General features: G+C 43.7%; 1 protein-coding gene across 3 annotated transcripts; it reads left to right on the top strand.

Moving 5' to 3' along the window:
• The first annotated feature begins 1,244 nt into the window (after positions 1–1,244).
• On the top strand, positions 1,245–9,133 carry atg10 (ATG10 autophagy related 10 homolog). Of its 3 annotated transcripts, none has more exons than XM_079529491.1 (7): positions 1,245–1,381; positions 1,856–1,974; positions 3,226–3,372; positions 4,444–4,513; positions 5,258–5,355; positions 6,080–6,177; positions 6,840–9,133. In XM_079529491.1, the coding sequence occupies exons 2-7, from the start codon at positions 1,858–1,860 to the stop codon at positions 6,949–6,951; spliced, it is 642 nt and encodes a 213-aa protein (XP_079385617.1). In that variant the 5' UTR covers positions 1,245–1,381; positions 1,856–1,857; the 3' UTR covers positions 6,952–9,133. The 3 variants fall into 3 exon arrangements, with proteins under 3 accessions (XP_079385617.1, XP_079385615.1, XP_079385616.1); XM_079529489.1 differs by having other exon boundaries at positions 4,444–4,624; XM_079529490.1 differs by having other exon boundaries at positions 1,315–1,377; positions 4,444–4,624.
• The last annotated feature ends 3,390 nt before the right edge of the window (positions 9,134–12,523 follow it).

Genomic DNA, 12,523 nt, shown 5'->3' with positions numbered 1-12,523 from the left:
CTTTTTTTTTACTCCTAAAAGAAATTGCTCAATGCTGACAGCCGGTCATCAAGTGGATTCACGAATGTAGGCTATGTATATAGACAATATTTTAGGCCAATAAAAAAGACTATATAACAAATTTCCCACTCCACAACCCCAACTGCCGGACTATCACCGAAGAAGTGCAAGATCAGGCCTGAGGACCTTGAGGCTGCTGCTCGCCACCTACAAACGCACCGTTAAGGACATCGTGTGTGTGTGTGTGTGTGTGTGTGTGTGTGTGTGTGTGTGTGTGTGTGTGTGTGTGTGTGTGTGTGTGTGTGTGTGTGTGTGTGTGTGTGTGTGTGTGTGTGTGTGTGTGTGTGTGTGTGTGTGTGCCAAGCATGCAATCAGATGGACAATCTTCTATTGTATACCATGTTAGCGTAATTTATATAAATTCCCATCTATTCTGTGGTAAAGACTATTTCAAAAACACTGGCCATTATCCATATAATGTATTGATGCTCAGAATGAAAGAATGCTATGGTTGAACTTGAACTCATGAACTGTGACAGTACTATAAGACCATACTCCTGCCTAGAACACTCCTGGTTTAAGACTGAAAGGCTTCTAAGTGTGAAAGAGTCTGTTGCCTAGCCCTAGAAGAAGCCCACAAATAATGTATTTGCTTCCATCTAGTGGTTGTTGGGGGATACAGCATACTAAAATATATTCAGGTTTTGGTACCAGGTATAGCCTACTATTTGTATAAGATATGTGCTTATACATTCCTTGCTATAATAATACATAGGCTATGTATAGAATTATTATTATTATTTACTACTACTAAGAACAAGATGATCTGGTTTGTTTAACAAAACAAACAAAAAACAGCTGTGACGTTGTCACCCAGCCCAGGAGTATATTAAAGAAGGAGATGTCACACAGAAGACCCCAGAAGAACACTCGTTCTAATTAGGTAAAGGCACTGGGGACTGTGGGAGGAAAAGTGGAGCTGGAGGTTAGATGGACTGCATTGGAGATGCACATGCACTGTCTGGGTCTGGGAGGGTTCCGCAGAACTGTGCTAGTAAATACTACATACAACAACAAAATAATAGAAATAAAAATAAATAATAGAAAAATAATGAAGCAGACCAGGGTGAGACAAGTATGAAACTCTAGTCTCTAGGCATCCTTGAATTAGGAATATTTGTCTAATAGAGTCAGTGAGTTAATTCATAATAGGCCTACTTATCCACCCGATCGAGTGACGTGCTACAACATGCGCACAACGTCGTCGTTACGTGACCTCGCCTTCTTCAACACTCCTCGGTAACCCGGAAAAGAAACAGATTTGCGTGCCATAAGTAACGAATATCTCTCAGTCATTCAAAATCGCTCCTCTCCGCAGTAAGTAAGTACCACACTGCAGCAAATAAATTAACATTGAAATATATTTCGTTCTGTGGTGGTTCCGCCACCGTCGCCACGTTTCCACACGGATTGTGTGTGCACTGTGCAGTCATGCAGTGGCAAACGTAGAGACTCAGAGAGAGATGTTTGTTGTGTCTGACAATGACAGACAGCCAGGACACAGCATCCATATGACAATGAATGTGTCTGACAGACAGCCAGGACACAGCATCCATATGACAATGAGTGAATGGCCTTGTATAGCCATGGTTCACATGACGCTCGTGATGTTCATGACAGTCAATGTTCCAGGGCTAGGTCTTGTACACAAACAAACCCTCCATAAAATGAACAATCAGACATTTGGCAAATTATATTTAATTATGGACTCATTCTAATTGCGATCTCACTACATTGTATCATGCACAACATGGACATCCCGGGTGGGTGATTGACCCTTTCTGCCTCCTGTCAGTCATGTCATCAGAGATGAACAGCAGTGTTCTGGATGAGGAAGTGTTCCTGCGATGCTGCCAGCTCTTCCTGCAGCTCTCTGACAGTCTGGGAGACGGCTGGCTGTGGGAACAGGTGGAGGTGAGCATTCTGACAGTCTGGGTGTGGGGACTGGGGACAGGTGGAGGTGAGCATTCTGACAGTCTGGGTGTGGGGACTGGGGACAGGTGGAGGTGAGCATTCTGACAGTCTGGGTGTGGGGACTGGGGACAGGTGGAGGTGAGCATTCTGACAGTCTGGGTGTGGGAACAGGTGGAGGTGAGCATTCTGACAGTCTGGGTGTGGGAACAGGTGGAGGTGAGCATTCTGACAGTCTGGGTGTGGGAACAGGTGGAGGTGAGCATTCTGACAGCCTGGGTGTGGGGACTGGGGACAGGTGGAGGTGAGCATTCTGACAGCCTGGGTGTGGGGACTGGGGACAGGTGGAGGTGAGCATTCTGACAGTCTGGGTGTGGGGACTGGGGACAGGTGGAGGTGAGCATTCTGACAGTCTGGGTGTGGGGACTGGGGACAGGTGGAGGTGAGCATTCTGACAGTCTGGGTGTGGGGACTGGGGACAGGTGGAGGTGAGCATTCTGACAGTCTGGGTGTGGGGACTGGGGACAGGTGGAGGTGAGCATTCTGACAGTCTGGGACCAAGACAACAAGTGGTTCTTGTGGCCCTGGGAGCACCAAGGGGTCGTCCGTCCTTGAGGTGGTTCCAGGGGGGTCCGCAGGAAAATTAGTTTATAGCATCAAGATCCGTTTAACCACTTTGAACTGTAAATTGTTAATTAATTGACAGTCATTTAATATTTGTTAAATTCTGTTTCTGGCGTAATTTTAACTAGTTCGGTCAGGTGGCAGTAACATTAGCATTTTCTCGCCGTCAGTTGATTCTTCACATCCATATGAGTCAAACCTCGGGGATCATTTGTTTATTTTTGGAATACAGTTCTTATTTGACACGATGTAAGAAAATAATTCAGAATGTGGACCAAGGTAGGATGTGTGTAAATGACGTCAGACTTTGGTTCACTCTCAGAGTTAAATTAACATTGATTTTACAATATAAATTGGGGGTCCCAGAGATAGAAATGTCATTAAATGGGGGGGTATGTAGACTAATATGCATGTCAAACTGGGGATCCTTGAAATAAAACACGTTGAGAATCACTGCTAGAGCCGTAAAAATCTTCTCTTATGGGGGTCCCTGGAATATGTTTTCAAATGGGGGTCTGCGGGCTAATTAGTGTCAAGGTCCTTGACATGAAAAAGTTTGGGAACCACTGGTCTTTAATGCACAGAGGAGAAGATGTGTGATGTCACTCACTGTCCTGTCCTGTGGCACAGGGCTCAGCAGAAGGCTACATGAGGAAGACCACGACGAGAACAGTCTTCATGCAGTCCAGCCCTGAAGGAGACCCGGAGACAGACAGGTGGACAGAGGAAGAAGACCCAGGGACAGACGGATGGACAGAGGGGGACCTGAAAGAACAGGTGGGACACCAGCAGAGTAGAAAAACCACGAGAAAAAGAAAGAAAAACTGCAATGCATCTTGAGTGATCGGATAGTCAAGCATCCAGTCAGATTTATTTTTTTACCTACAAATTGGTATGAGATTAACCCATTAAGACCTGAGCTCAATTCTACTAATGCCTCTCAAACCCCATCTGAAATTGTTTCGTGCCAGGGATTCCTAGAAGGGAAGATTTGTGTAAAAAAATATATAATACAACATTTTTCACACTTTCAAGGATTTTTTTAAAGTAAAAAAATAGCAGATGTACAAGCTTGCAGCACGGCACAAAGTGAGCTTGTAGATCTGCTAAACAATAAAACAACTTATTCTAAATCCTAAGAGTTTTCTGAAAAAACACATTTCGCTATATATATAGATACTAGATAGATCATAGATATCATAGATTTAGATAAAATTTAAAATATCACAGATTCCCCTGTTTTAATGCTACCAGCATCTGTGGACGTGGTTGTAGATGCATTGCAGTTGATTAGTAACCAGAGCAGAGCAGTGTCACATATTGTACTGTAGGTCACCTCTCTTCCCTCCCAAATTCATTAGATCCTCAAGCAAAGAAAATAAATACTGTACAGTTTTACGCTGAGTTTGCAGTAGATTGCAGATAAACAATGGACAAGACCAGCGGTCCGCAAACCTTTTTGGCCGTGCACCCCCTGTTACCTCCTGACCTAATGCTAAGTCTTGTTGTATTTTGCTGAAACGGATATATTTGTATATGATTATGGCAAATTATCACAGATTGTCACTGCACTGAGAGACATGCAGCTGCTGTATACTCCCACGGCTGCTCTATACATCTCCTTACAACAGTGTTTTACCAGTTTGTGTTAAATAACACCATAAAACCGGCATTCACCTTTTCATGTCACGCACCCCCTAGAGGGCGTTCGTGCACCACAAGGGGTGCACACACCAGTTTGGGAACCCCTGGACAAGACGGTAAAGATTCTACTTTATTCAACATTCTCTCTCTCTCTCTCTCTCTCTCTCTCTCTCTCTCTCTCTCTCTCTCCCCCTCTCTCCACAGATGTGTTTTTCTTCTTCCGTCTCATCAGATGATGCAGTTGACTCCAGAAATGATGATGGGGATGATGATGGTGTGTGTGTGCTAGCGGAACACTGCAGCACAGTGCTTCAATATGAATATCACGTCCTTTACTCCTGCAGCTACAGCACACCTGTTCTCTATTTTAGAGTCTCCACTCTGGGTCAGTAGTGTGTATGTGTGTGTGTGTGTGTGTGTATGTGCGTGTTTGTATGCATGCGTGCGTGAGTGCGCGTGCACGTGTTTGTGTGTTTGTGTGTGTGTGTGTGTATATGTGTGCGCACATTTTTATATTGATGAAATATTAATCAATTAACCACTTAAGCGTTATTTTATACTTTGTCGAGTGTTGTGCGAAAATAGAACATCTACAAGCTCACAACATGCTGGATCACAACACATCGTGAGCTTGTAGATCGGGTATTTTCAAATTGCTTATAATAACATGCCCAAAATAGGGATTGACTATAGAGGGTATGCGCGTGACATCATCATCAAACCCGGAAGTTATGCGGGAACTCCTACTGAGTAGCAAAACAAATACTTTCTGGCCTTGACAGCCCATATACATCCAAACAGAAAAGTCCTATTTGATTGCATTAAACGACGTTAAACAATGTTAAACTCACTTTTCCACTCACTTTGCCACTCAATTTGCCACTGGATTTGCCATTCACTTTATGCATGCGCATACCCTCTATTCATCGATATATATATTTCAATATCAATGTTTCAATTAAATCGATTAGTCAGATTAACCGTTGATCCCCTAATCTTGTGTTGTGTTTGCTGTCAGGTGGTAGGAGTCTCTCTCTGGAGGAGGTGTGGAGATCTGTTCATCCCAGCTACAGACTCAGAGTGCAGCACAGCCCGCTGAACACCATCACACAGCAGGTACGTCTCATCTCTTCTCATCCTTCACTAGTGTTTACTACTGTACTTCTTCTTTCATTTACAAGTTACAACATTGATTCTCAAGCTTTTTAATTTCAGGGATCCCCAGTTTAACTCTGAGAGTGAACTACATACCAAATTAATAAACTCAGAGTTACCACTCATTTAGCCGGGGGACCCTTCAAGTACTCCTGGGGGGTCTGAAAGGGGTCTGAAAAGACTCTTTATTTATTTATTTATTTTTGATTCTACAAAATAATGTCTTCTAAATCCTAACAGTTTTCTGAATAACGTTTCTTCTATATGTTCTATATCAGTGGTGTTCAAACATTTTCATCTCAAGGACCCCAACAATTATGTGTGTGTTTGGCTGCCGACCCAAAATATGTTGGTCCAGGGACCCCCAGAAGCAAAGATTTGAGTTAAAAACATTCACTGTGAAAGAGTGTAGTTACGGCCGGGAGGCGAACCCGGGACCTATGAATCCTGAGGAGCGTACGTTACCAGTCGGCTAAAGAGCCATGGCCCGATAGACAAGTTGCAACGTAGCACCGCATAGCCTACAAGAGTATATATTTCAAAAATAGATGTGCTATTTTTCAACAGCTAAAGTTTAAAACACAGATGCGTTCCAGCTCTTAATGGGTCAGGCTTAGCATTGTTGCCTACGTGTACAGTAAATGTCTGTGATGATTATGATGAGTGTGATTGTTCTTCCTGATAGGAGCATCCATTTCTGGGCCAGTCCTTCTTCGTCCTCCACCCGTGTCGAACGGAGGAGTTCATGAGGCCGGTGATGCAGGCAGCTCTGCTTGAACAGAGGTTGGTCTCCATCTTTCTTTTGCACCCGTACTGATCAGTATTATTAAAGGTGATGGGATGGGGTTGAATTTCTAATTCCGAGTAATCATTGCTGTTTCACTCTGATTTCTTTCTTATCCTTTATTTACCCAGGGTAGTAGCTGAGCACAAGTGCTCATTTTCATCAATGCCCTGCACATAGAAACACACAGACACACACACATTAAAACCTGGGAGCTGACCAGTAGAACCACAGTCTTATACTGTTGGCCACTAAGCAGCTCCAGGGGGGAGCAGTTGGGGGTTCAGTGCCTTGCTCAGGGGCACTTCAGTGGTGTTGGGTGAGTGATGACAATCACTTCCCCACCCAGATTTTTCCTGCCAGTCCGGGGAATCGAACCGGCAACCTTTCGGCAACAAGGGCGCTCCTCTAACCCTTAGGCCACCGCTGCCCCATGTCTGGGATAGTTCTAGGAGTGTTTGTTCAGTGACAGGTGGTCTCCTTATCTCTCCAACTCTTCATCGAATCAGAACAGAGAAGCCATTTATCAGCTTCAATTTGAGCGTGTCGTGCCACGCTGCGAGCTTGTATGTCTGCTATTTTTGAACATTTTTGAAGAATCTTGAAAGTGTGAGAAAATTTGGCCTTGGGTCTTAATGGCATGAGTTGTTTTGTTTTTCAGACGGGTGAACTATGTGGTGACATGGCTGAGCATAGTAGGGCCAGTGGTGGGTCTGGACGTCCCTCTGAACTACTCACTGCAGTCACCTCCTCCAGAGACCACGCCTGGCTGACACCCGCAGGCAGGAGCATGTCCTATCGGAAACAGAGAACAGAAGGTAACGTGCACAGCACTCGCTTGTCTCTACTGCGGCCACGCATCGAATGAATATCCCGAAGATCCGTCGTTTGAAGAAGAAAATGTCTCGAGGGACGGTCGACAAACGTCGACAAATAAATCAAGATTCTGTGTGGAGTGTGCGTGAATTAACCTTTTTCTTTTAAACTCAAAGTGAACTCGCACACGGTGGTTTCTCGGGTCGGTTTTGCACCAACGAGAAGTCAAGAACACACGACAAACAAACACGTCCCTGGGTAGACATTAAGGGAAATTCCGGGCCAGTGGATTTTCAAGATCACTGGCCCGGAACCACTGACCCGGAACATTCGTCAGAAGCTCTTTTTTTTGGACGTCCTGGATACATTTATTTTATTTTTCATGCTTTAAAATCCAACAATTTCTGTTTTCGATGATGAAACGGGGTGCATGGATTATGGACCTGCATGACACAATATTTTATGAATTGTCAACTGGTGAAGTGTGTAATACCAAGTGTCACCAGTAGACGTCGCCTTCTCATTTTGATCTTCATGCCTCACGATGAAATGTCTCATATTGATTGAGCATTCATCACCACCACATATCCATATCCATCCTCTTATATTATGTGTATATATCTCTTATGTCTGTATGTCTGTTTGTCTCAACCTCCTCCATGCCCTTATAGCTCTTCCAGTGAGTTTCCAAATGTCTATTTTCATCAGTGGTCATTAAGTAGCAGTTGGTAGGAGTGTGGACTGAGTAAGGGACAGGCTGATGAATTGGCTGTGCCATCCTCGCTAGTCGGAGCTACTATTAATAGAGTGCTGCTGTTACGTATAGACACAGAATGAAGCAGGCTTTGAAACCTTATCTCCCCTTTCCCACATGGTCAAAACTCATTTCCCTACGATTGAGCCTGTGGCCTTTTGTGGACATTTACCTGGAAATGTGTTATTATAAAGCGTGTTCGTTTCTCGTCACAACTGTCGGAAGCAATTCGATAGCCTCGATAGGCAGCCGTAACCATTCATTTTATACTTTAACTATTCTAAAAAATAGCAGATATACAAGCTCATTGCACGTCACCTTGTGCTGTGCTATAAGCTTGTAGATCTGCTATTTTAGAAAAATCATCAACATTTGTGCACATTTTTTAATATCAAACATCTAATCGTCTAATGTTTGCTTCGGAGGCCCTGAAACAACATATTTTGATGGGGGTTGGCGTTCAGAAATGTTGGGGGTCCTTGACATGAAAAGGTTGGACATTGAGAACCACTGACATAGAAACTTAGCGTTTTTCCACAGTTTTTTGGGGAATCAGCCTCAGCCTGGGTTAAGCTCTTCAAATCCTAAACGTAACCACACCAACAGTGCCTGTGCACTCCTGATATATTTACAGCGAAAGGAGGGTGGGGGGGGTATAATTATACTCACTTGTATTTTTAGGTCAGTCATAATGGTTATGGGATAGGTAAATATTGCATTTATACAGACAGACATATCTTTTCTTTTCTTAGATCCTGGTCATCCATGAATGAATTACATAATCTATGTGAGACAGTCACATCCTCGCATCGTCTGTGACAGAGTTCTGAGCACAGGGAGATGAATGGGGTCAGAGCCAGTTCTCTTTACAGCTCAGAGAAACACAAGGTTCATATGGAGTTCCACATACATTATATACCATGTCCATTCAATGCCTTTCTACTTATCATAATGGAGATGATGCGATGAATAGGCAAGCAACAATAAAGCATTCCAGCTTTCATATGTTTGATATCTAAACTCTCCACCATGAAGGGGAAAAACACAGCACCCTAGCCATTTAAACCCTATTATACTTTTGTTTCTGTCTCTTTCCACCTTTATTTTTTTTTAAATATTTGTTTTGGCTTTTTCTGCCTTTATTGATAGGATGAAAGTAGTCTGAGGAAATGGGGAGAGAGATGGGGGGGGAAGACACACGGCAAAGGCCAACAGGATCAGGAGTCGAACCCGCGGCACGCTGGCTCAGCAGCCTAGGTGCCCAGACGGTTGAGCTAACGGGCCCTTTCCACCTTTCTTGAAACTGCAATGATGCATGGTGCTTGTACGACAAACAATTTCTCCCACTTCTTTAGACCTGTAATGTGACAATAAAGCTGAGTTGAGTTGAACGGAGGATCTATCTTTTTTCTTTTTTTAATGTATTAATGTTGCATTTTATAGTGCCTTTATGCAAGGTGCTTTACAATGTGCATTACATTCACCCATTCACACACCGATGGCGGAGCAAACTTAGCCTGGCTAATAAGCCAGATTCAAATCACAGGCAATTTCTTTTTGCCACCGGCTGATTCGGTCTGGCTTATTAGCCAGGCTAGAGCAAACCATGCAAGGCACCAACCTGCTCATTGGGAGCAATTAGGGGTTCAGTGTCTTGTTCAAGGACAGTTCACCGGTTCCCAGGCAGGCGATCTACCTCCTGAGCCACTGCTGCCCCTTAGACCCCCTATCTCATTGACATCATGAACACGTACACAGAGTAAACGCCACAAAGGAATTGTTGATTCAGCATCATGTTTACCAACCTGGAATGTGCTATAATAAAATTGCCAAACGAGTCATAATGGCAATTCAACAATCGTAAAAAAAAAAAAAAAAAAAAAAAAGAGAATAAATTGCTAGTTTTAAAAGCAATTACAGCACACAGATAGTACAGTAGGCTGTACAGTAAATGGCAATCTGGAATGGAGCCAAGGTTCATCAGGTTCAGACAGAGCTGCAAAGACATTTGGTCACTGTGCCAAAGGCGACTTGTGGCATCATCTCATTATCGCATAATGATGTCATCTTGCTTGGAAACAAACTGGCTGGATATAAGAACTTATGGCTTTTCAATCCAACTTATTTGGGCATTGAGTGAAAGAGGAGTGGTCGATCAGCCTGTATTGACTAAGCTCTCTTCCTATGGCACCTCTGGGAATTTGCAAGAGGGGCCGAGGCACTTAGGATATTAAACTAGATGCCAACTTTAGGGCCAAGGCTTTTAAGTGATGCCATCAATTAAGCAGCATTGTGCGCATGGCACATGTCTGGCAGCAAAGTCAGATGCTGGGGGCAAGCTAGGTAAGAAAAAGCTACCCATGCCAACCAGTGAGGTAATGCGTCTAACGCCGAAGCTCCACTGCAGCCAGCGGGCGTCCGTCAGCGTCGCGCCATCGTCCACGCAGGGAATGTTCCCTTTTTAATCAAGGAAGGGTGCTCCACTGCCGACTGTTGCGTTTGGACGGCGTCTGGATGGAGTCACCCATTTGTCCCAGGTCATTTTGTGATGCAGTCCAAACACAACGCGATGCAACGCACTCAGTGGAGCCCCGGCCTAACTGCCACTGGTACTAACTGATAAGCAACAAGACTAGTCTTCCAAGGCCCCGTTAGTAATAGTGAGAGATCCCTTGAAGGCAGTGCTTCCCCACAACCCCCCTACAACCAACCAGTCTGAATTGATTTGAACCAACTGACATTGCCCTGCACACTTTCACTAGCTGACATGTCGATCCTGAGCGTAGCAGTAAAGGAGGGTCTTGGGGGTCACTCAAATGGTTTTATGGCATCAGAGTCTGAGGAAGGTCACGTTGCTTCATTAAATAAGAAAATACTTATGTACAAATACACAGTGTGTGGGTGTATTCTATTGCTTTCATTGATGGCATCAAAGTCAAAAGAGAGTCAAAGTCGTACGATATGTCACACACGTTACCGCAGTGAAATTTGTTCTCCGCATTTGACCCATCTCTTGGAGCGGTGAGCCGCAGCCAAGGAGCGGTGAGCTGCAGCCGTGCCGTGCTCGGGAATCATTTGATTAGTAGATTTGGCATCAATCCGTCCATTACCTTTTGAGATATCGTTTGTGCAAGTGGACATTTTGGCCTAAGAGTAACTAAAGGAAATGCCATGTGATTGCCAAAATGAGTACAGTTCATCTTCCAGGGAGCATGAAGGTGTATGATACATTCCATGGAAATGTAGCCTGTAGTTTTTTGGCCATATCCTGTATCGCACTGATTCCCAAACCTTTTGGCCTGTAACCCAAAAGACAAATTAGACATTTTCCCGGGACCTAAATAGCACAATGCGTCGCTTTGCGCCGCGTTGAGAGCTTGTAGATCGGCTATTTTCACTACTTTTTAAACATTTGTTTTTTTTCTTAGAAAAATCATTTTATTTGGTATTTTTTGGGGGGAATGTTTTTGAAAATATCTTGAAATGATAATTAAAAACTAAATGTAGGAAACAAAAAATAAAGGGACCCATGCAAATGTTTCTATGACCCACAATTGGGTCCCGACCCAGTGTCTAGGAACCAGTGCATATCGGACCAAAGTGTTTAAAGGGCCAACAGATAGATAGACGGACCAACATCCCTGCTGATACATTAGTGAGTCTGAAGACCCAAAACTCTCTTGTCTCGGCTGCATTCACTGTGCTGTATTTGGCCAGTCAATACTTCATTGTTCCAACTTAAGCTGGCAGCATACCTCAAAAGAGGTATGCTTTTATATTGTTTTATACTCGATGCGGCTGATGAGTGTGTGATCCGTTTTGGCCCTGGCAGGGTATAGACCTGTAGTGTGGGAACGGTCATTATGGCACCTGAAACGCATTCATCCCTTATGACAGTGATTTTTTCTTATCGAGGCACATTTTCTATTCGGCATTTGAGCCAAGGACCACCATTTATTCAGATTTAGCCTAAACTAAAGAATATTTTGTTATGTTTAACATTGATCAAAATAACAATTCTTCTACAGTACATTCTCTAATACACAGACGAAAAACAGTCTAAGTCCAAATTTCATTCTGACCCCTCCACGAAAAGGCCTCGTTGTCCTGAACCCTTATCTATCATTTATACATTATGGATCAATAGTGTGGACTTAGACTGTTTTTCGTCTGTGGCATTCAGTGTGTAGACTTATGAGCATCGCGCCTGTCACAGACATGTGCAGAGCAAGTTCAGTCAGGAAACTCTCTGCCGGCCGTTAATTGCACCACGTTCTCATTCACATGATTCACTCAGCCAATCACACACTCCATCACATGATTCACTCAGCCAATCACACACTCACTCCATCACATGATTCACTCAGCCAATCACACACTCACTCCATCTTCATACCGGCTATTTAAACTGGACGTTTTGCACTGCTCTTCCCGCTTGCTTGCTGCTGCTGATTCTGCTGTGCTGCTGTATGCTAAACCTTTGCTGCTCACCCTCCTTCACCCCAGCTACCACCTGTAGTTTTGGATCTGCTGTTTAGGTAAAGGGGATTCGGAGTCCCTATGGTTGGGACTGATGCGCTTGATCTCAGTACCTAAAAAGCAGATCCAATTCATCGCCAAACCATAATAAACATATTGCTCATTTTATATTCAATAAATATATATTCCATCCATTCTTGAGTTGTACTGAACTTGTAAATTTTGTAGGCTAATGCAGATGGTTAACCTTAATTTCACTCTTGAGAGTGTAAAATCTATACCATTCGGTTACCAAC

Source organism: Electrona antarctica (assembly GCF_951216825.1).
Source record: "Electrona antarctica genome assembly, chromosome: 19".
In the NCBI taxonomy this organism is placed as follows: domain Eukaryota; kingdom Metazoa; phylum Chordata; class Actinopteri; order Myctophiformes; family Myctophidae; genus Electrona; species Electrona antarctica.
This window is presented reverse-complemented; position numbering and strand designations above follow the sequence as displayed.

Bases quoted from the DNA above. Each gene is read 5' to 3' on its own strand.
- atg10 (XM_079529489.1), top strand. From the start codon at position 1,858: ATGTCATCAGAGATGAACAGCAGTGTTCTGGATGAGGAAGTGTTCCTG. The intron at 5,356-6,079 runs GTACGTCTCATC...TCTTCCTGATAG, and splicing joins TGAACACCATCACACAGCAG to GAGCATCCATTTCTGGGCCA. The intron at 6,178-6,839 runs GTTGGTCTCCAT...TTTGTTTTTCAG, and splicing joins GCAGCTCTGCTTGAACAGAG to ACGGGTGAACTATGTGGTGA.